The sequence below is a fragment of the Triplophysa rosa genome, linkage group LG6 (genome assembly GCF_024868665.1).
Source record: "Triplophysa rosa linkage group LG6, Trosa_1v2, whole genome shotgun sequence".
In the NCBI taxonomy this organism is placed as follows: domain Eukaryota; kingdom Metazoa; phylum Chordata; class Actinopteri; order Cypriniformes; family Nemacheilidae; genus Triplophysa; species Triplophysa rosa.
Window position 1 is genome coordinate 11,932,239 of NC_079895.1, and position 18,077 is coordinate 11,950,315.

At 39.5% G+C, this 18,077-nt stretch overlaps 4 protein-coding genes across 6 annotated transcripts; 3 read left to right on the forward strand and 1 right to left on the reverse strand.

Annotated features, from left to right (window-relative positions):
* The first annotated feature begins 327 nt into the window (after nucleotides 1–327).
* Nucleotides 328–4,230, forward strand: dbr1 (debranching RNA lariats 1). Its single transcript, XM_057336423.1, has 8 exons — nucleotides 328–670; nucleotides 1,035–1,159; nucleotides 1,280–1,360; nucleotides 1,449–1,534; nucleotides 1,686–1,910; nucleotides 2,165–2,242; nucleotides 2,395–2,540; nucleotides 2,735–4,230. The coding sequence occupies exons 1-8, from the start codon at nucleotides 474–476 to the stop codon at nucleotides 3,498–3,500; spliced, it is 1,704 nt and encodes a 567-aa protein (XP_057192406.1). The 5' UTR covers nucleotides 328–473; the 3' UTR covers nucleotides 3,501–4,230.
* A 450-nt stretch (nucleotides 4,231–4,680) lies between these two features.
* Nucleotides 4,681–10,181, reverse strand: rab5b (RAB5B, member RAS oncogene family). Its single transcript, XM_057336424.1, has 6 exons — nucleotides 10,079–10,181; nucleotides 7,935–8,226; nucleotides 7,155–7,306; nucleotides 6,887–7,009; nucleotides 6,513–6,606; nucleotides 4,681–6,418 (listed from the first exon to the last, which is right to left on the reverse strand). The coding sequence occupies exons 2-6, from the start codon at nucleotides 8,095–8,097 to the stop codon at nucleotides 6,306–6,308; spliced, it is 645 nt and encodes a 214-aa protein (XP_057192407.1). The 5' UTR covers nucleotides 8,098–8,226; nucleotides 10,079–10,181; the 3' UTR covers nucleotides 4,681–6,305.
* A 496-nt stretch (nucleotides 10,182–10,677) lies between these two features.
* tbccd1 (TBCC domain containing 1) lies at nucleotides 10,678–15,170 on the forward strand. 3 transcript variants are annotated; one of them, XM_057335746.1, is made up of 7 exons: nucleotides 10,678–11,035; nucleotides 11,420–11,751; nucleotides 11,864–12,025; nucleotides 12,201–12,540; nucleotides 12,650–12,833; nucleotides 13,294–13,797; nucleotides 13,927–15,170. In XM_057335746.1, the coding sequence occupies exons 2-7, from the start codon at nucleotides 11,422–11,424 to the stop codon at nucleotides 14,147–14,149; spliced, it is 1,743 nt and encodes a 580-aa protein (XP_057191729.1). In that variant the 5' UTR covers nucleotides 10,678–11,035; nucleotides 11,420–11,421; the 3' UTR covers nucleotides 14,150–15,170. The 3 variants fall into 3 exon arrangements, with proteins under 3 accessions (XP_057191729.1, XP_057191728.1, XP_057191727.1); XM_057335745.1 differs by having other exon boundaries at nucleotides 11,417–11,751; nucleotides 12,647–12,833; nucleotides 13,927–15,169; XM_057335744.1 differs by having other exon boundaries at nucleotides 12,647–12,833; nucleotides 13,927–15,169.
* A 764-nt stretch (nucleotides 15,171–15,934) lies between these two features.
* crygs2 (crystallin, gamma S2) lies at nucleotides 15,935–18,070 on the forward strand. Its single transcript, XM_057335748.1, has 3 exons — nucleotides 15,935–16,031; nucleotides 16,323–16,565; nucleotides 17,672–18,070. The coding sequence occupies exons 1-3, from the start codon at nucleotides 16,023–16,025 to the stop codon at nucleotides 17,942–17,944; spliced, it is 525 nt and encodes a 174-aa protein (XP_057191731.1). The 5' UTR covers nucleotides 15,935–16,022; the 3' UTR covers nucleotides 17,945–18,070.
* Nucleotides 18,071–18,077: the final 7 nt, after the last annotated feature.

Sequence of the window (18,077 nt, forward strand, 5' to 3'; positions counted from 1 at the left end):
AATGTCAGTTGTCTGCCTGGAGCAGTGTAAATTAAATTAATTATTACAGATCTCTGCCATTATTTTCATACAGATTTTTTGGTTTTGTTCATTGTTATCTAACGTAAGGTAAGGGGCATGTTACAAGTTCATGCCGTATACATAAACTACTTTTTTTAAGATAACATTGATATAGCCGTATATTATATCGCTTTATCACTTTACTTCTATTCAAAATATCAAATTATTTATTTACATAAAGAGTGAGTGTGAATGGAAAGTGTCAATAGAGAATAAAAATGTTTTTGTATGTTGGTCACATGATCGTTCTGCGCATGTGCAGAATAGCATGCGAATCAAGAGAGGCAAATCGTCTGCTTGCTTGAAGCGCAACATGTCAAACTGTTTAGATGTAAACGCTTTTTAACCAAACTTCTGTTAGGTGTTTAATCGTTTTTGAGTGTAACGTTCTGTTATGATCTAGAAATAAAAAGATGAAGATTGCAGTCGAGGGCTGTTGTCATGGAGAGCTGGATAAGATTTATGAAAGCATCAGTTACCTGGAGAATAAAGAAGGTGTTAAAGTAGACCTGCTCCTCTGCTGCGGAGATTTCCAGGCCGTCAGAAATGAAGGGGACATGAAGTGCATGGCGGTGCCTCCCAAATATAGAAGCATGCAAACTTTTTACAAGTCAGTAAACACCTGATATATTTTAAATGAATGGTATGCAAGGATGTAGGCCAGTATGGTGTCTGAATGGTTCTACAGTTAAATGTAAGCATACTTTTATTCCAAATGATTTAAACTGCATATTCAAGCGGGGCGTTTTATCAGTTTATTCATTTTCTTTGTTTCGAACCCAGGATCCACCAGTTTAACTACCGGGTGAATCCATGCATGTAATGATAATACTGAGCAAATAATGTTTGCAGAGTGAATATTGCATTTTATTTGTATTATTTTTTTTAAACGTCAATGTCATTAGGTCAGCTTTTAAGCTGTCTAGATGTTGGTAGCTCCCTGTTTCTGATGTTTCATCAATGCATTTCCCAAGGTACTATTCTGGTGAAAAGAAGGCCCCTGTTCTGACGATTTTCATTGGTGGAAACCATGAAGCATCAAACTATCTCCAGGAGCTTCATTATGGAGGCTGGGTGGCCCCCAACATCTATTACATGGGTAAGATTCCCCCTCTTAAAACATTGATCATTTTTATGTAGACTAGATTTGATCAAACTTTCCTTGATAGTGCTTGTTACATAGGTGTTGTGAATAGAGATAATGTTCCTCATTCTTTAGGTTATGCTGGTGTTGTACGCTTCAGAGGTGTACGGATTGGTGGTCTTTCTGGAATCTTTAAATCTCATGATTACAAAAAAGGTTAGTTTTAATGGCTCCAAGTATCTTGAAACACATGACGTCAACTAAAACATGACATTTAAGAAAAAAAATCTGTAAAAAATTTTAGGACACTTTGAGTTCCCCCCATACAACCAAGACACCTTGCGCAGTGTGTACCACATAAGGAATATAGATGTCTTCAAGCTTAAACAGGTAAAGTATGTACAGTAAATAAGTGTCTCTTTTTATAATAGTTTATGTACTTTTAGTATCAAAACTACCTAGTAACAATTTATCTAATAGGTTTTTGTTGTTACAGGATTATTTTCTTTTCCATGTATAATTTTTAATCTCACTCCTCCAGATCAAAATGCCTTTAGATGTGTTCATGACGCATGACTGGCCACGTGGCATATATCACTACGGAAACACAAACCAGCTTCTGCACAAGAAGAAGTTTCTCAGGCAGGAAGTAGAGAGTGGGATCCTGGGCAGCCCTGCTGCCGCAGAACTCCTAGAACACCTGCAGCCCAGCTACTGGTTCTCAGCTCACCTGCACGTGAAGTTTGCTGCAGTGATGCAGCACCAGGTGGGTCCCCATTTACTCCCAGTGAGTCAGTTCTTTTATGACTATATTTAAGACTTTCAAACACATCTCACGTCTACTACAATAGAAATGTCTTAGAAAATGTACTTTTTTATCATTAATGGTACATTGAAATGATATGTATGTGCTTGTATGTGTTATGTGCTATGAACACATGAAACTTCCTTAAAGAATTGATGTAATTGATGGAGTTTTTATTATTTGAACGCAAATAACATCATACTATTTGTCTATAGGCTAAGAATAATGCTTCCCCAAAGGTCACCAAGTTTCTTTCACTTGACAAGTGTCTTCCACATAGAGATTTCCTTCAGGTAAAGATGATTTTCTTTCTAGCCATATAACACAACAGAATAATTTAGAATCATCCATAAGAAATGTGTTTAGTGTTTATCTGACCAAAGATGGTTGCTATGCAAATAGCAGATGTAATCATTTTGAGTAAACTATAGTTTTGATGCTGCAGATTGTGGAGGTAGCAGATAGACCGGGCTCATCGCAGAACCTTGAGTATGATCCGGAGTGGCTTGCCATCTTGAAAGCAACAGACAACCTTCAAAAACCTTTGTGCAACTTCTGGAATCCCCCACAGGATAACGGTCTACATACCCGGTAAACATTTACACATTTGCTGCAGATTTAGGTTTACATTCAAGTTAAGTCTTTAATGCAAGAAAAAGATTTACACAACTATAAAGCTATTGCCACACTTTCCTGTTATTTTCCTGCTATTCGCTTGTGAATATACGGCACACAAGTGAAGTGAATATCCATATCTGTAGTCATACTGAATCACTGCTTTTCAGGTGGGATTTCAGTGCCTCACAAGAAGCAATGATGGAGGTTGTGAGTGATTTGAGTGGTGACCTCTGCATTCCTGAAAACTTCTGTCTGACGGTGCCCGCCTACGACCCCAACCGTCCTCAGCCCAATGCCCACCCGACCTACTGCACCAACCCCCAAACCACAGAGCTGTGTGCCACTCTCGGACTGACTGACAAATATGCCCTGGCTGGCCAGGGTGCACAGAATTACAGGGTGGAGGGTGCAACGGAAGAGGAGGAGGACGAGGACAACCAGAGCACGGGTAGCACAGATGAACCCAGTGAATATCCCACTGACACCTCTGTCCTTTCCAGCTCTTACAACCCTGATGAAATCACCATCGAGGATGAATGGGAGGAAGAGGAGGAGGGGGTAGGGTGTGCTGAGGAGAAAGGGACTGATGCAGTGGTTCCAGAAGGCCAGGACAGCGATCGAGACAGCAGCCCTTCGCGAGAGACCGCAAGCAGGCTTGTCCTACCACCACCGCGTGCTCCACCAGAGACGGAGGCTCCAAGACGCTCCTCACTGTCTCTTTTACTTCCCCCTCCATCTAGCTCTCTGTCCACCTCAGCATCTCTCTCTCAGGGCAGCTCAGAGGAGGAGGGTGGCCTTACTCTAGCCAGGGTTCCCAAACGCACCAGTGGGGAGACACAGGGGTTACCGATTCACTCGGGTGGCACACCTCAAATCAAACGCAGAAACCAGAATATCTATACCGCTGTAGAGGATGAAGAGAGTGAGGGGTAGACCAGTGTAATTCTTTTTTTTATCATGAAATTAACACATGACAAAGAATTGTCAAAGATTTAAAGGCATAGTTCATCTCAAGCCTCCTATCATTTACTTGCCCTTATGTTTCAAACCTTCCTGAATCTTCACACGAAATATATATATATTTAGCAGAATGTCTAAATTTGTCATTTCCCTTTTAAGTGGGAGAAAGATGGGACGTATGGTCACCATTCACTGGATAGAAAATGAGCAGATCAGACATTTTTAAGATCTCCTTTGTGTTCCAGTAATATGAGGTCAGAAGAACACAAGGATGAGTGAATTACAACAATTTTAATTTTAATCCCCGGTGTGTCATCGCTTTTTATTACTTTTTGAGTTACTAGGTTTTGTATAGCCCTATCAGCACAACTATTCTGTAACCCGATTCAAGGCCCCTAATAATGATTTTCTAATTTTTCCAGTATTTTCATATGCCATGAGTTGTTAAAGTTTTCATCTTGGATTTATTTGTTTCTCCTTTATGATGGGTTTTAATTGTTCTTTAAAAAGTCACCCTCAGTTGTTTTCATGTCTCAACAATTCTTTTATTAGTGTTGTGGTGATTCACTTGTCTGTTGTTACTATTCTGAGCTCAGAAATATGATTTTGATGTTTTTATGTTGAAATATCAATATGCAGAGATCACTATAAATAAACAGTTTGTAGACTGACTTCCTGAAAAGCATGAATGATGTGATCCTTAAAATCATGGAAGTTTGAGTGTGCTATAATGTCAACTTCTACCTTAACCAATGGCATCGATTTAGGGAACGGTTATATTTGTCTGAAAAATAGTAAGACGCGGCCGTGCAGAAGTTTAATAAGTTCTCAAATCCTTTTTTTAATGTATATTACTTCAGGAGCGCTGTTAGTGGTACAGAAATTACAGACTGCACATTTAAAGGCAGATTCATCTCGTAAAATTCCAGTACCATCAGAATCCCAATTTTACTTAAAGGAACAGTTCACCCAAAAATGAAAATTCTGTTTTCATTTACTCACCCTCATGTTTCAAATCTGTATACATTTATTTGTTCTGATGAACACAGTTTCTCTGTGTTCATCAGAACAAAGAAACCTTTACAGATTTGGAACAACTCGAGGGTGAGTAAATGACAGAATTTTTATTTTTGGGTGAACTATCCCATTAAATACGGCACTCAAAAAGCCAGAGAAATCAAAGCAATTTCATTCACAGCAGAACAGCACAGCTTTATTTAACATTTCAGTTCACAGAGGTGTTAACAGGAGTTCTGATCTATTCCACAAAAAAAGGTGGACCTGAAGACACATGACAAATGACTTAGCTGTGTGACACCTTTTAATGATACCTACTTCATTCCCTAAATGACCATATAAATGTAACCCATTAAATTACTAAAATCATTTTTAAATAAAACTAATTTTTATACGCATCAACAGACAGCATCCATATAACAAAACATCATAAATCATTCCTGTTACTAACACACTCAACTACTTGCTGTTACAGGTTACTGCCTGTACACTCCGGGCCGACGTCTCTGAAAACGCTACTTTTTGGCATTCGCCAATATGGACATACCCCGTACAAGCCCAAAACAAAGAACACGGAAAAAACGGAGTAGGCACTTCTGTTTTTTTCCACCTTTGAGGGGCTTTCGAACTGAAGTGGGCGAATTTCCTCTGTCGCTATTTGCCGTCCCAGCGTATCACACAGCGTCACTTGGTAAATCGATTTGCGGGTGCTTTAACATTTTTGTTACATTTAAATACACATACTGACACATAAGCCTGGTACTGCTGACCTTCACATCCAGACAAATCAATGCGCTTTGTTTTGCGATTTCTATAAACGTGAAACGACACAGGTTTTCAATCCATTCCATTTTGTTGGTGCCAATACGTCATGACTTGATGATTGTTTCTCAAACAGTAGTTTACACAAAAAAATATAGAAGGCATCGTAAGAGCTCGCTGTTGTGTTCTGAACTTCAATACTGAACTTCAAGATCAACGTGGATGTGGTTGGGAGGAAGGAATTGGGTAGGGAAGACAACATTGATGTTCTGTAATACTTTTAGGGTCTAGGATGGATGACAAAGTTCACAAGGGAGACCAATCAAAATGTTAACGTAAAAAGTTAATAAATAAAGCTCGATGCTAAAAAAATGTCTCGGGGTGAACAAATTCTTCAAAAAACTGCTTCAGTTTTTTTTATGTAATTTAGAAGCTGTGGCTCTCGCAGTTGAGGCTTTACAAGGACCCTTTCAACCTAGTGATTCATTTAGGGTTAAGGTGCCGATTTTCCTCCAGTGTCAGAGTTGGGATCAAAGCATTGGAGAGCCCACAGCATATGGTTCCCCAGAACATTGTGTAGATTTTGCTTGAAGACTTCCTAAATGTAACGGAATGACGGGATGTTTAAGAGGGCATTACAGACCGTCAGTTCATTCCAAGACCAAGAACGGGAAGATCGGTTTAAGAAATAATTATTTCCATCTCTGCCTGGTGCTTACATCATCATAATAAACATTAGCTGATATTATTCTTGACTCAGAACTAATGAAGAATCCGCATTTACTGCCAGATATGACAGAGTCCATCTGTCGTTTGCTTTCTGCCCTGCCCATCAAACCATCAGAAGTCTTCCTGTCAAAAATCTCTTTGTGGCATCAGTGAGGGTTTCACTTTCTGTCATTCTTCTCTCTCTCTTTCCGTATCTGTCGTGGGAGGTGAAAGGGTGAAGGGTGGGATTTTGGGAAGAAGAAGGTGTCGGTGGTCTCCCGTGATGGGTGTTTAGTTCCCACAGCAGCTTCGAGTGGACTGTGTGTCTGGGTCCTGCAGGTTGACTCCCCTGTGTCGAGCAGCATGCGTGGGGTTTTGGGTGTCTGTTTTTGGCATCTTTTTTGCTATTGATTAATAAAGAAGAGTTGAACGAAAATATGCATTTCAGTAATAAAAGATAATATTTTTAGAACGTTAGACTTTGTGCTAAATGCTTACCGATGGCCAGGAACAACTCATTTACATTCATTGCAGTCTTGGCAGAGGTCTCCATGAAAAGCAAGCCTGTGTCTTCAGCGTATGTCTGGGCTTCCTGTACAGGAATGTGAGACACTCTGGTTACTGCAATTATGTCTAACCAAGAGTGTGGTCAAAACTAGACCATCCGCACACTATGCACACACACATCTCAATACTAGTGACTAGTTTTTTTGTGAGTCGAAGACTACAAAACTTGAGGTGTTGCATGAGCACCATTGCATAATCATCTCATTTCTCTTCTGGTTTTTAACAAACATTTATGGTTCTTAGCAAACAATTTCAATATAAAGTTCTGAAATGCAAGGATTAAGATAAAGAGAAAAGGATATGACCTCATACTCCACCAGTCTCTTTTCTGCTAAATCAGCCTTGTTTCCTGCGAGAGCAATGACGATGTTGGGACTGGCTTGCCTCTGCAGCTCTTTAACCCAAGCCTTAGCTCTCTCAAATGTTTCCTGTAAACAGAAATTCAGAAAGAGATACAGAGAACCCCCATGTGTGTGTGGTTTATTTAGAGACAATTTCCTGGACATGGAGAAAGTCTAATCTACTTATCTTCAAAATAGAATAAATCATTCGAGTGTACCATTGGTAACTTACAGGCTTGGTGATGTCAAATACTACAATGGCCGCTTGGGCTCCGCGGTAGTACATGGGGGCCAAGCTGTGATAGCGCTCCTGTCCTGCTGTGTCCCAAATCTCAAACTTCACTGTAGTGTCGTCTAGACAAACAGACTGTGCCAGGAATGCAGCTGATGGTGGGCAACAGAAAGAAAAAGATTAGTAAACTGAGTAAATTCTTAATAAACATTCTTGGTCATTCTACTGCTTGTCCTTTAAACATACTGTAGACTTACATGGTAAACTTGTACATCTGTGAACTTGACTCTACATTAAAACCTTTGGTAACTGTATGAACCATACCTTTGGGTGAACTATCCCTTCAAAATACCCCTTAAAAATACTATAAAATGTGACCTATTTCCTCACTTTTGATCTGTAATATTAGTGTTGCATCTCCTCCATATTATCCCCCCTCTTTACGGAAGACAAAGTCTACATTTAGAAATTCACATTAAATAAGCTGACAGAACGGCAATAAAAGCATTTAGATGCAAAGAGGAGGTTTTTTATTTTATTTTAATGCCTGCCAGAGCGTTACATGTAATGTAATAAACAATTTACTGTAAAGTCATGCATGTAAATGCATTAGTATAGAGTTGCCAAAGGAGACATCCTGAAAAATGTAAATGAATAAAGCTACAGACAAACTCAGAATACTCTTTTTATTCTGTTCTAATTTCTACGTGAACTTAGATCAAATTTATCACTCATGTTGGATGAATGAAAAAAAAGTGAATAGTCCTTTTTCTTTCTCACCTCCTATAGTGGTCTCCTGAAACTCATCAAATTGGCCCTTGACAAAACGCAGCACTAGGCTGGATTTGCCGACGGCCATGTCTCCCAGCAGCACCAGTTTGAACTGGCATATCTTAGTCTGCGGTAAGTTCCCATTGGCCCTGCCGGTCCCGCGGGTGCTCATGATGTAGGAAGGGTGGGCGTCCTCCCTGGTAGGGTGTGTGAAAGCAGCAACTCAAGTTTGGACTCAGAAGTTCAGAGAAACTGGACTCTTTTTCGTTTGCTTCACAGACTGCAGTCGGACTGTGTGATGCTAAAACAAACAAAACAGTAAAAGCATTTAGAGTATGGAAGTGGAAGAGGTAGTGGAAGAGGAAGAGACAATTTTACAGAAAACCACACTAGCGTGTAGAGGCAAGGTAATAACTTTTCGGGATTACAAATGATTCTTCTCTGATTTACTGTAATGCAGTTATGAAGACAGGAGCATGTAACTATGCCATAGTGAAAACCCTTATGACCATATCAACGTTTAAAAGGACAGTTCACTTTCTCGCCATTGTGTTGTTCCACGAGTTTATTTCTGTCTTAACAGTCATCATTTACTTTCACAGTATGGAAAAACAGAAGTTTAACATTCTGCTATAAATAACTCCATTTGAGTTCCACAATTCACACAAGGTTCAAAAGGTATATAGTAGGTGAGTAAATAAAGATGGAATTCTAATTTTTGGGCGATTTATTTCTTTAAATAAAAGTATCAATTAGCAAGCAAAATTTGAGGGACGAAGTGAGTAAACAGACACAGGAACTACAAGTTAAGGTCTCTGTTCCTTCCGAAAACAACCAGATTAAGACTTTTAAGTCAAAAGACAGGGTTACGAAAGTACGCGAATCAGTTCCCATCAGAAAAGGGAAACTGAGGCAAAACAATAAAAATCTCTGAAGCAACAAACGAGACTGCATTGCTAAACATCTTCGTGACAGTTTAAATCATAACAAAATCTTTTACACACCTGTCAATCCTAACAGAAACAAATATTTAACCTCAAGAGAGAGCTTCAGGAAGAACCCGAAAGGTAAATAAAAAAAGAAACTTCAGCGCTTTGTCTGATGATTTGACGGGTGACATCATCTTAACATCTCATGGAAAATGTGTAGAATCTCCGTGACACATTCTACATCTAGATGTTTTAATCTACAATTTCCACCAATAATATAATTTCTCATCGCAATTTGCAAATCCACTGCGATAGAAGCCCTCATAAACAATGATCAATGCCCTAGATGTTGCCCAGGTGGAAAAGGAAAACCACCAGGTTTGTGAAACTTTGTCACCTCTTTGTGGTTTATCCGTTGTGTGCTGCTCAGTGTTTTGCATGAGTATTGCTTTGCACTAGTGCAAATATTTATAGCTTAACCACTCTAAGTACATAGGTCAAGCTGTCATTTAATGACTATTACGAAAAGCAAAACCTCTTTTTGTATTGACGAATGTCTGGCCGCCTAATACAATGACATATAATTATTTTGGTCAGACTTTACATTACAGAGATCATGTAACAGTAATAATTAGACTGTGCAAACAACGTCTACTAAATAGAAATGACTTTGTTGAACTGCTTGTTATTATAGTTTTATTGTCAATGCTGTTGAAATGAATTGCATTTACAGACACTACTTCACAAACAGAGACATAATAGACAGTGTTACCATCATTATGCAGTTAATCAGTTAAAATTCTGTATCTCTTTTGATATTAATGATTATTTTGCCCTCAATGTTTACAGAGTACTTCTAAACTGTAAAGCAGATTTTTAAATATATATTTATGTAACAGTTATATGTGGTTGTAATGCATAACTTTACATAGCTAACAGATTATGCCAGGGTATTCTAATGAATTTATGTCTGTGTCATCTGATGCATAACTCTAATAGTCAAGTGTATTTTAAGTAACGTTACTCTAATATATAACTCCGGTAAGCAGGTGTCTGTGATCTAATACATTAGAGGCGCAGTATAGACTCTCGAATCATTAACATGACTCGTCTCGATCCAAAGGAAGCGGGCCAAACGCTGTTATGAACATTAATTTCGAAAATAAACGCACAACATTTGTATACAAAGAATAATATAAGAATACAAGAACACGTCATATTTACCTGTTGTTGCCAGTCGCGGTTGTTTTGTCGGTGGTTGTTCGGTTGTTGGTCTATCAGCTGGTTATCGGGCTGAGCACTTCCTGCACCAGGGCGCATGCGCACTGATTCAACTTGCATCTTGAGAGATTGCTTTAATTCGTAATTTAATTGATGTATAAAGAACTATTGTATGGGTAATACAAGCGCGCTCTTGTTTTGCTTGTTGGCGTGTTTAATGATTGGGTGTGACTCTATATGACTTATTTTAGAATACTATATATTCTTATTGTATATCATATTATTGGTTGAGGGCAAACAGTGTCAACGGCGTTTTTTTGTTAAACTTAAATAAAAATCATACATTTAGCAATAAAACAAAAGGCAAATAATACTGTAACTTAATGTCTCTCACATTTATTTAAAAATTACACGCTTTGGTTTTGCATTTGCATTGTACAGACATTTTGAGAAATACATAAGAAAATCGCTGTCCTAAGAAGTACTTTGCGGTTTACGTCTTAACATCAATATAATAGACCAAATAAGTGCGCGAAATCAATGACTTTTATTTTAAAACACAGCCGCCCTACGGTCGAATTACGTCACACTGTGACGTTCGACATGGCAACCGTTCGTGAACTGCTGTGCAGTTTAAGCTTTGTTTATTTTATTAGCTGTGATATTGCTGCTGAGACATAAGGTGCGCTAACATATTCTTTAACTTTCATTTACCATTTGAAGGCTTGTCTGGTCCCCAAATAATTGTGGATTTAATGAAAAAAGACAATGATGAAGTTTTGAGCGGCACGGCAACGCGCGTTCGCGAGGCTCCTCGGTTTGGTATCGGTCGCGCGCGTTAGTCTTTTAAGCATCTGAAATCGCTTTCAGTTTATATGCTAAAAAGAATATAAATGTAAACATTTAACCCATGAAGCAAATGTGACCACCTGTTGCAGCCGACGGGATTTCAACGATCTGGTAAGGACAGTGCACTCCGACTCCGTAATCGCTGTGTTTTGTGCATGTTCGGAAACCTGTCATAATGTTTGCTGATCAATGAAATGGCTTGATATATGTATAGATATGGTTGTTTCCATCTTCAGCAATTCTTTACATTTAGATATACATGATCTCTTATCATGTGTAACGTTAGTAATCTGTCTTTATAATACGATCTCTAGTCTAAATGTTGTCATGTCTAGCCATTATTATTCCCTCAAATGCATTGTTCCCTTTTACATGTTTGCCAATGTTTAAGTAAAAAATAATAAAGACACTTTAAATGTTAGGTGAGTATTTTTTACTTAAAAACTTAACACTTCACTACACCTCACCCATATTTATCTCTTCTGCCTCTAGTAGAAATGGAAAAATACACAGCATGTGTATGGCCACGTCTGGAGCCCTTCCTGATCGGGGTGCTTCCTGCAGCACCCCCAAGCAAATTCAGCATGCACTATCTGCGCAAGATGGCCTGTTATGTCCGGAGCCGAGACGGCTGCTTCCCCAGGCTCGGTTGGCACATGTGGCGACACATCGCCTGTGGCAAACTGCAGCTGGCAGAGGAGCTCGCCTGGCTGTATTTTGAAACTTTTGATCTGTTGATGCCCCATTCTGCAGAGAGAAGATTAGAGTGGGCTGAGGCTTTGTCTCAATGCCACACTCCTAAGGAACTTGATAGACTGCGTGGTAAGGTAAGAACAAAACCGGGTTTGAGCAAAGAATAACAAGATCTGTATAATTTCTCAAGTTCTTTCTTTAGGTTTAATAAGTATTGATCATTTGTTTATTGTTTGTATTTCTTAGCTATCAGTGGATACTCAGCAGTTTTTGCTTTTCTTGTATCTGCAACAACTAAACCGAATCTCTCTACGCACGTCACTAATTGGGGAAGAATGGCCAAGCCCCCGATCACGATCTCCCTCTTCCTCCTCTGAGAGAGAAACCAAAATAAGCTCCCAAAATAAGGTGTGTGGTCTTGCTAAAACGTCCATGTCGTGTTTTAGCGCAAACTCACAAGATATCTCAATTAAAACAGTATCTTAGTATTAGAACCTTTAAAAGTTTTCAACAGTATCTGAATTTTGAAGAAAAAAATCTGGAGCTGCATTGTAAGGTATATTTATTCTCTTTGTCGTACTAGAACTGGGAGAACCAGGCTCATCTCACTTTCATCCATACACATCTCCCTGAGCTTTTGGAATTACTGGTGGAGCCGGGGCAGCTGAGCGGCTCAGGACAGATTCTGCGTGACAGCCAGCTCACTCCAGAGGCCCTTGAGAGCCTCAGCCTGCTGTTGGAAGGGTCTGCGAGCCCTGGCCGTACTGTGCATCCCATCCACAAGCTCCTCAGCCGTGCTCCGCTTCAGGCCCAAGCTGGATTCTCCAAACTCAACCGTACTTACTCTCTGCAGCAGTTCCAGGGCTTCCTGCACAAGACTCTCTGCCTCAACCCCTTCGGGATATCCATCTGCCCTCAGTCAGGCAAGAAACTGGCATGGGCCCTGCAAAGTACACTGGCAGTTGTTGTCAGAGATAGTGTATTTAGTGTTCTAGTGTATTTTCTAACTCTTCATGTTTCATTTTATAGTAGAGGGCATCCTGAAGAAAGCCAAAATATTTAGGAACAGCCACACAGCTCCTCCAGGAAGTAGACTGGTGCTCATGTCACAGGTTTGCAAACAGACGTTGGCCAAGGACTCCGAGAAGCTGAATAATGTTAATGTTAAATTACACCGCTGCAGTGATGCATTCATCTACCTCCTCTCTCCTTTGCGGTATGGAAGCATTGTAATGTATTCATATGGACTAGAAGTATTACAAAGGTTAAAAGGTTTGCCTTAGTATACATCTAACTGGATGTACAGCTGCATTTTCATAGCTCAAGTCCAATAGTAATCTCAAAATAGTAATAAAAGTAATATGCAATAAACACCTTAATTTGAACATGTTAACAAGTTGTTTGCTATGCTACTGTTTGCTATGCTACTGCTAAAATCAATGAAAAGGAAAAAAAGTGATAAACTTAACCCTTCCAAAAATATGAATTAGTCTATTTATTTATACTGTCGTAATTATAGTGCTTTAAGCTGCTTTGGATAGTGACAACTTTATTTAAAAAGTATGGCTTATAGATCAGTCAAAAGAATGTTGGTCATAGTCTCATGTTTGTGTAATGATGAATTTTTTTGTGTTTGTCCAGTACTATCAATGTCCTTGTACAATGTTATCTTTCAGGTCTGTGACTTTGGATAAGTGCAGGAACACCACAGTGGTGCTAGGCCCGGTGGGGACCAGCGTCCACATTCAGAGCTGTGAGAACGTTCGTGTGGTGTGCGCCGCTGGCCGTCTGACTGTCGGCACCTCCTTTCAATGCACGATCCACACTCTAACCCCCACTCGACCCCTTCTACTTCCTGGGAATGTGTCTCTAACTCTGGGTCCCTTCCACACACATTACCCCAGCCTGGAGGACCACATGGCTAGCGTGGGCCTAGCAGTGGTTCCCAATTTATGGGACCAGCCGCTGCTGTTCGGAGCCGAGGGTTCTGCCCCAGACACAAGCTGCTATCGCATCTTGCCTCCCTCTGAGTTTTATCCACTGGTGATACCCTTTCAGATGGAAGGGGATAACTGTGAGATCCCTTGGAGTTTGCCAGAAGAGTATCAGAAGGCCGTGGAGAGCAGAGAGCAGACGGTACAGGAATGGCAGAAGACTGTGAAGGATGCACACTTGAACAAGTGAGCTTAGATTAAGTTCTTCTGTTTTTCCTTTAAGTGGAAATGATAGAATGATGTTTGTCATCTAAGCATAACACTAACCTGACTATGTAAGACCAATTGTAGTGATGTATTATGTGTTCTCTTAAGGGTCCAGAGACGGCAGTTTCAGGCTTTAGTAGAGCAAAAGTTTCATGAGTGGTTGCTTGAGACGGGACAAAGACAAGAGCTGGACAGCCTTCTTCCTCCTACCCTCACCCCATCTTCCTCTGTGGACCACTGGCCTTCCAGCCACACTTTAAACTCTGCACTTCACCCAATGAAAGACCAGCCGCCTCAACAGGCAATTGGTCAGACACCAACTGTTTGCTAAGACAACAGCAAATAAGTCGTTTTTTTTTTGTCCAAAGACTGATTCAGAAACATTAGCGCTGGAAGAGTACAAAAACTGTCTTTGTTGCAAGGCATTTGTAGATTCTGTGGAAATGTATTATCCGGTTTGACAGGGACAGGGGTTTTGACTGGGTCTTGTCACACTGTAGTTCTTATTTAGCTGGTGCTTGAACCATTTGCCTTAGATTTGTACTTTAGGAAATTACTATGCTGGAGTTAGAGTTTCTGTTACGTTATGTGATATGTATCATTGCTTTATATGTTTGATTCCTGAAGTCACAAGGTGCATTGCCACTTTTTGTTACAAGACACGTGATTCCAGATGTTGATATACAATATCATCGTAAGAGCATTATTTAATTAAACAGGGTAAGGGAACTGTTATTCCCCTCATACATGTACAGGGAATGGGGATGAGATGTGTGCAGAAATGTCAATACATTTTTGACTTACTGAAGAGTTCACAAGCAGCTATTGTTTCCTGAATGTTGACAGTCAGGATAATTGTAATTGAATGTTTATATTACATGTTTGCTGTCTGTTCACAATGCACTATTACTGTAAATTCACAAGATAAATACCAACAACACATACAATGTTTCAGTTTCTTACCTTTAAAGGTCCAATGTGTAATGTTTAGGAGGATCTATTGACAGAAATGCCATCTAATATTCATAACTACTATATCCTCAGCGGTGTGTAAAGACCTAACATAATGAAGCGTTACGTTTTTATTACATTAGAATGAGCTATTGCTATCTGCATACTCTGCTGGTCCCCTTACATGGAATTCGCCATGTTGTTTCTACAGTAGCCCTAAACAGACAAACTGCTGTACAGAGCGCATTTTGTAAATTCGTTATCTCCTTTGGCAAAGAAGCGAAAACGTGACGACATCTTAGCCCTGTGTCAGCCACAATAGTCCTTTGAAAGGGAGGGGTGGAGTGAGCTGTAGGATGCAATTCGCAACCTCACCACTAGATGCCGCTAAATTTCATACACTGGACCTTTTAGCAATAAAACTTAATGCAAATAATACTGTAACTGTCACATTTATTTTAAAATTACACGCTTTGGTTTTGCATTGGCATTTGCATTGTACAGACATTTTGAGAAATGTATACATAAGAAAAATAGTTTCATACACTGGACCTTTAAAGGGATGGTTTACATGAAAATGAAAATTCTTTCATAATTTATTCACCCTCATGTCATTCCAAACCTGTATGACTTTCTTGTGCAGAACACGAAAGATATTTTGAACAATGCAAACAATGTTGCCCCTCATTGCCTTCCATAATACGGACCACTGAGATATTTCTCAAAATATCTTCTCATCTACAAAGTCATACACAGGTTTCGGATGACATGAGGTGTACATAAACAATGAGAGAAGTTTTATTTTCAGATAAACTATCCCTTAAGCTACAGTATATAGCTGTACTGTCGAGAGCCAGGCTAATGAGTGCCATTCAGCATGGTAGAACACAATTCAAAGCATCTGGGCTCTTCATTTGACATTTCTCTTGGCATGAGGTTCTGGACAGTGTGCTGTTTGTTGTGGTTGTGGGATGCAGGGCTGTTCCAGTGAGGGCAACACACAGGGGGCGAATGAATGCCTGTGCCAGGCCAGTCATTATGCTTTAATCCCCATTTGCTTTTCTGGAAAAAAAACTGAATAGTGCTAGAATCACTGACTCGATTTTTGGATCTCATTTTCATGACAAAGCGATTATCAGACTCCTCCCCTCCTCATCATTTTGACATTGGGGCTAAATATTTAAGCAGCACTGTAAACATGCAGGCTGGGCTTCAGACAACCTACCTAGGCAAGCCTAAATACACTATCTGAAATGGGCAGGGTGAGTACTCTTGAATACATTCTTTATAAAGAAAATGCATATGAAAACTAATTAGAAAGAACGATAAAGTACATTTGCTAGATGGCTGATACCTCGACATCATCAGAGACTCAAATTAATCTTTCTTAACATACCCAAAACATGAAACACCACAATATGTTTTTTTTTTGTTTACCACTCAATACTGGTTTTAACTATAGTCATTTAAGACTGTAAACAGCTAAGGATTATACACTGTGATATTTAAATTAAAAGTTAAGTGTTGTTTAACATTGTGTTGATGTCCCTCAGATTGTGTTCTTCGAGGACAAGAACTTTCAGGGTCGTCGCTACGAGTGTGACAGCGACTGCTCAGACTTTCATACCTACCTGAGCCGCTGCAACTCTATTCGTGTGGAGAACAGTGCCTGGGTGGTTTATGAGCGGCCCAACTACATGGGCAACCAGTATGTGCTGACCAGGGGGGAGTATCCTGAATATCCACGCTGGATGGGTCTCAATGACCATCTCAGCTCCTGCAAGATGATCCGCTTTGTAAGTCAATTTTGTCATTCATTATTCACTGTGGTGAAGTTGCTTAAGACTTAAACAAAATGAAAAGTCTGTCATCATTAACCCTAAGGAAGACTGACTTTCTTCTATAGAACACCAAAGTAGATATCTAGTAGAAAGTCAGAGTATATAGGGACCAGTGCCATAAATGTGTTGTATATAACTTTTGCAAAAGATTACAGAGTAGTTTGGATATTCTGCTTTAAAAGGATATTTCACCCCAAAATAAAAGTTCTGTCATCATGTGTTCATTCATATATTACTTTATTTTGTTGGAAAACTGTTAAAAATATCTTTTTTTTCCCTGTTCTGCAGAAGAAAGGCAAACAGGTTTAGTATGACATGAGGATGAGTAAATGATAAAATAATTTTCATTTTTGGGTGAAATATCCCTTTAACTCATTTTGTTCCACAGAAGTGATACAGGTTTGGAACATAAATTAGAGTTAATGTTGAGTTTACTTTTTTGGATGAACTGTCCCTTCAAAAATGCAGAGTGCAACAACTGTCATTAAAAGCTCTTTAGACTGTACACAGATCAAGCTGTTTCACAATGCCATGTTTAAAGAAAATTTAATTACATTTTACTGGGTTTAACAGTATGCATGGTAAAAGGTCATACATAAACCTTTTGTAACTGTATGGTTGACCTAATGAGATCACAGTGCTTTAGTTAATAGATCAACATCAATATGTTCTTCTGTATTTGAATTAGTTTAAAAAACGCTCTTTGGAATATGTTTAGTAAAATGCATTCTCTTTGCCAATGTTTAGCTTGCGACAATCAATAGACTTCTTGTAAATGATGGTCCAGGATCCATACAAACAAGTTAAAAAAATAACATCTAGGCTTTCATTCACAAGGACTGTTTTAGGGTCAAAGGCAATCTTCCCCAAGAGACAGCTATTTTCAATGGTTCAACACAGAAGTTTTTACCATATGGGCCAGTATAAATAACTTCAATATATAATCTTGTAGATCGCTCTACAATAAAAAAAATTATTTACAAAAAAATTGATGCATAATTCATACATAAAAAAAACATAACCTGCCATATGATGTCATAACCATCCCATCTCCCCTGCAGACAAGCGGAATGCAGTACAAAGTTCAATTGTACGACAAGCCCGACTTCACAGGCCAGGCCATAGAGACCATCGATGACTGTCCATCTGTGCCGGAGAGGTACCGCCTGAGAGAAGTCCATTCCTGCAAAGTTTTGGACGGCTACTGGATCTTCTACGAGCATCCCAACTACCGCGGCCACCAGTACCTTCTGGAAAAGGGCAACTACCGCAAACCAGTGGAATGGGGCGCAGTCTGTCAAACCGTGCAGTCATTCCGTCGCTTCACCGAGTAACCTCGGGTGTTTCACGGTCATGTTTCGTGACCTGCCCTTGTCCCTGCCCCACAATATTTGGGCCAACTGTTTGTGGCTTAACCTGAAGTCCCAGCTGAAATAAAGTTTTTCTGGTGACTCACTCATAAGCACG

Bases quoted from the DNA above. Each gene is read 5' to 3' on its own strand.
- dbr1 (XM_057336423.1), top strand. From the start codon at position 474: ATGAAGATTGCAGTCGAGGGCTGTTGTCATGGAGAGCTGGATAAGATT. The intron at 671-1,034 runs GTCAGTAAACAC...GCATTTCCCAAG, and splicing joins AGCATGCAAACTTTTTACAA to GTACTATTCTGGTGAAAAGA. The intron at 1,535-1,685 runs GTAAAGTATGTA...TCACTCCTCCAG, and splicing joins ATGTCTTCAAGCTTAAACAG to ATCAAAATGCCTTTAGATGT.
- rab5b (XM_057336424.1), bottom strand. From the start codon at position 8,097: ATGAGCACCCGCGGGACCGGCAGGGCCAATGGGAACTTACCGCAGACT. The intron at 7,307-7,934 runs GTGAGAAAGAAA...GCCCACCATCAG, and splicing joins TCAGGAGACCACTATAGGAG to CTGCATTCCTGGCACAGTCT. The intron at 7,010-7,154 runs GTAAGTTACCAA...TTCTGTTTACAG, and splicing joins TATTTGACATCACCAAGCCT to GAAACATTTGAGAGAGCTAA.
- tbccd1 (XM_057335745.1), top strand. From the start codon at position 11,422: ATGGAAAAATACACAGCATGTGTATGGCCACGTCTGGAGCCCTTCCTG. The intron at 12,026-12,200 runs GTGTGTGGTCTT...TTGTCGTACTAG, and splicing joins AAATAAGCTCCCAAAATAAG to AACTGGGAGAACCAGGCTCA. The intron at 12,541-12,646 runs GCAAGAAACTGG...TTCATTTTATAG, and splicing joins ATCCATCTGCCCTCAGTCAG to TAGAGGGCATCCTGAAGAAA.
- crygs2 (XM_057335748.1), top strand. The intron at 16,566-17,671 runs GTAAGTCAATTT...TCTCCCCTGCAG, and splicing joins CCTGCAAGATGATCCGCTTT to ACAAGCGGAATGCAGTACAA.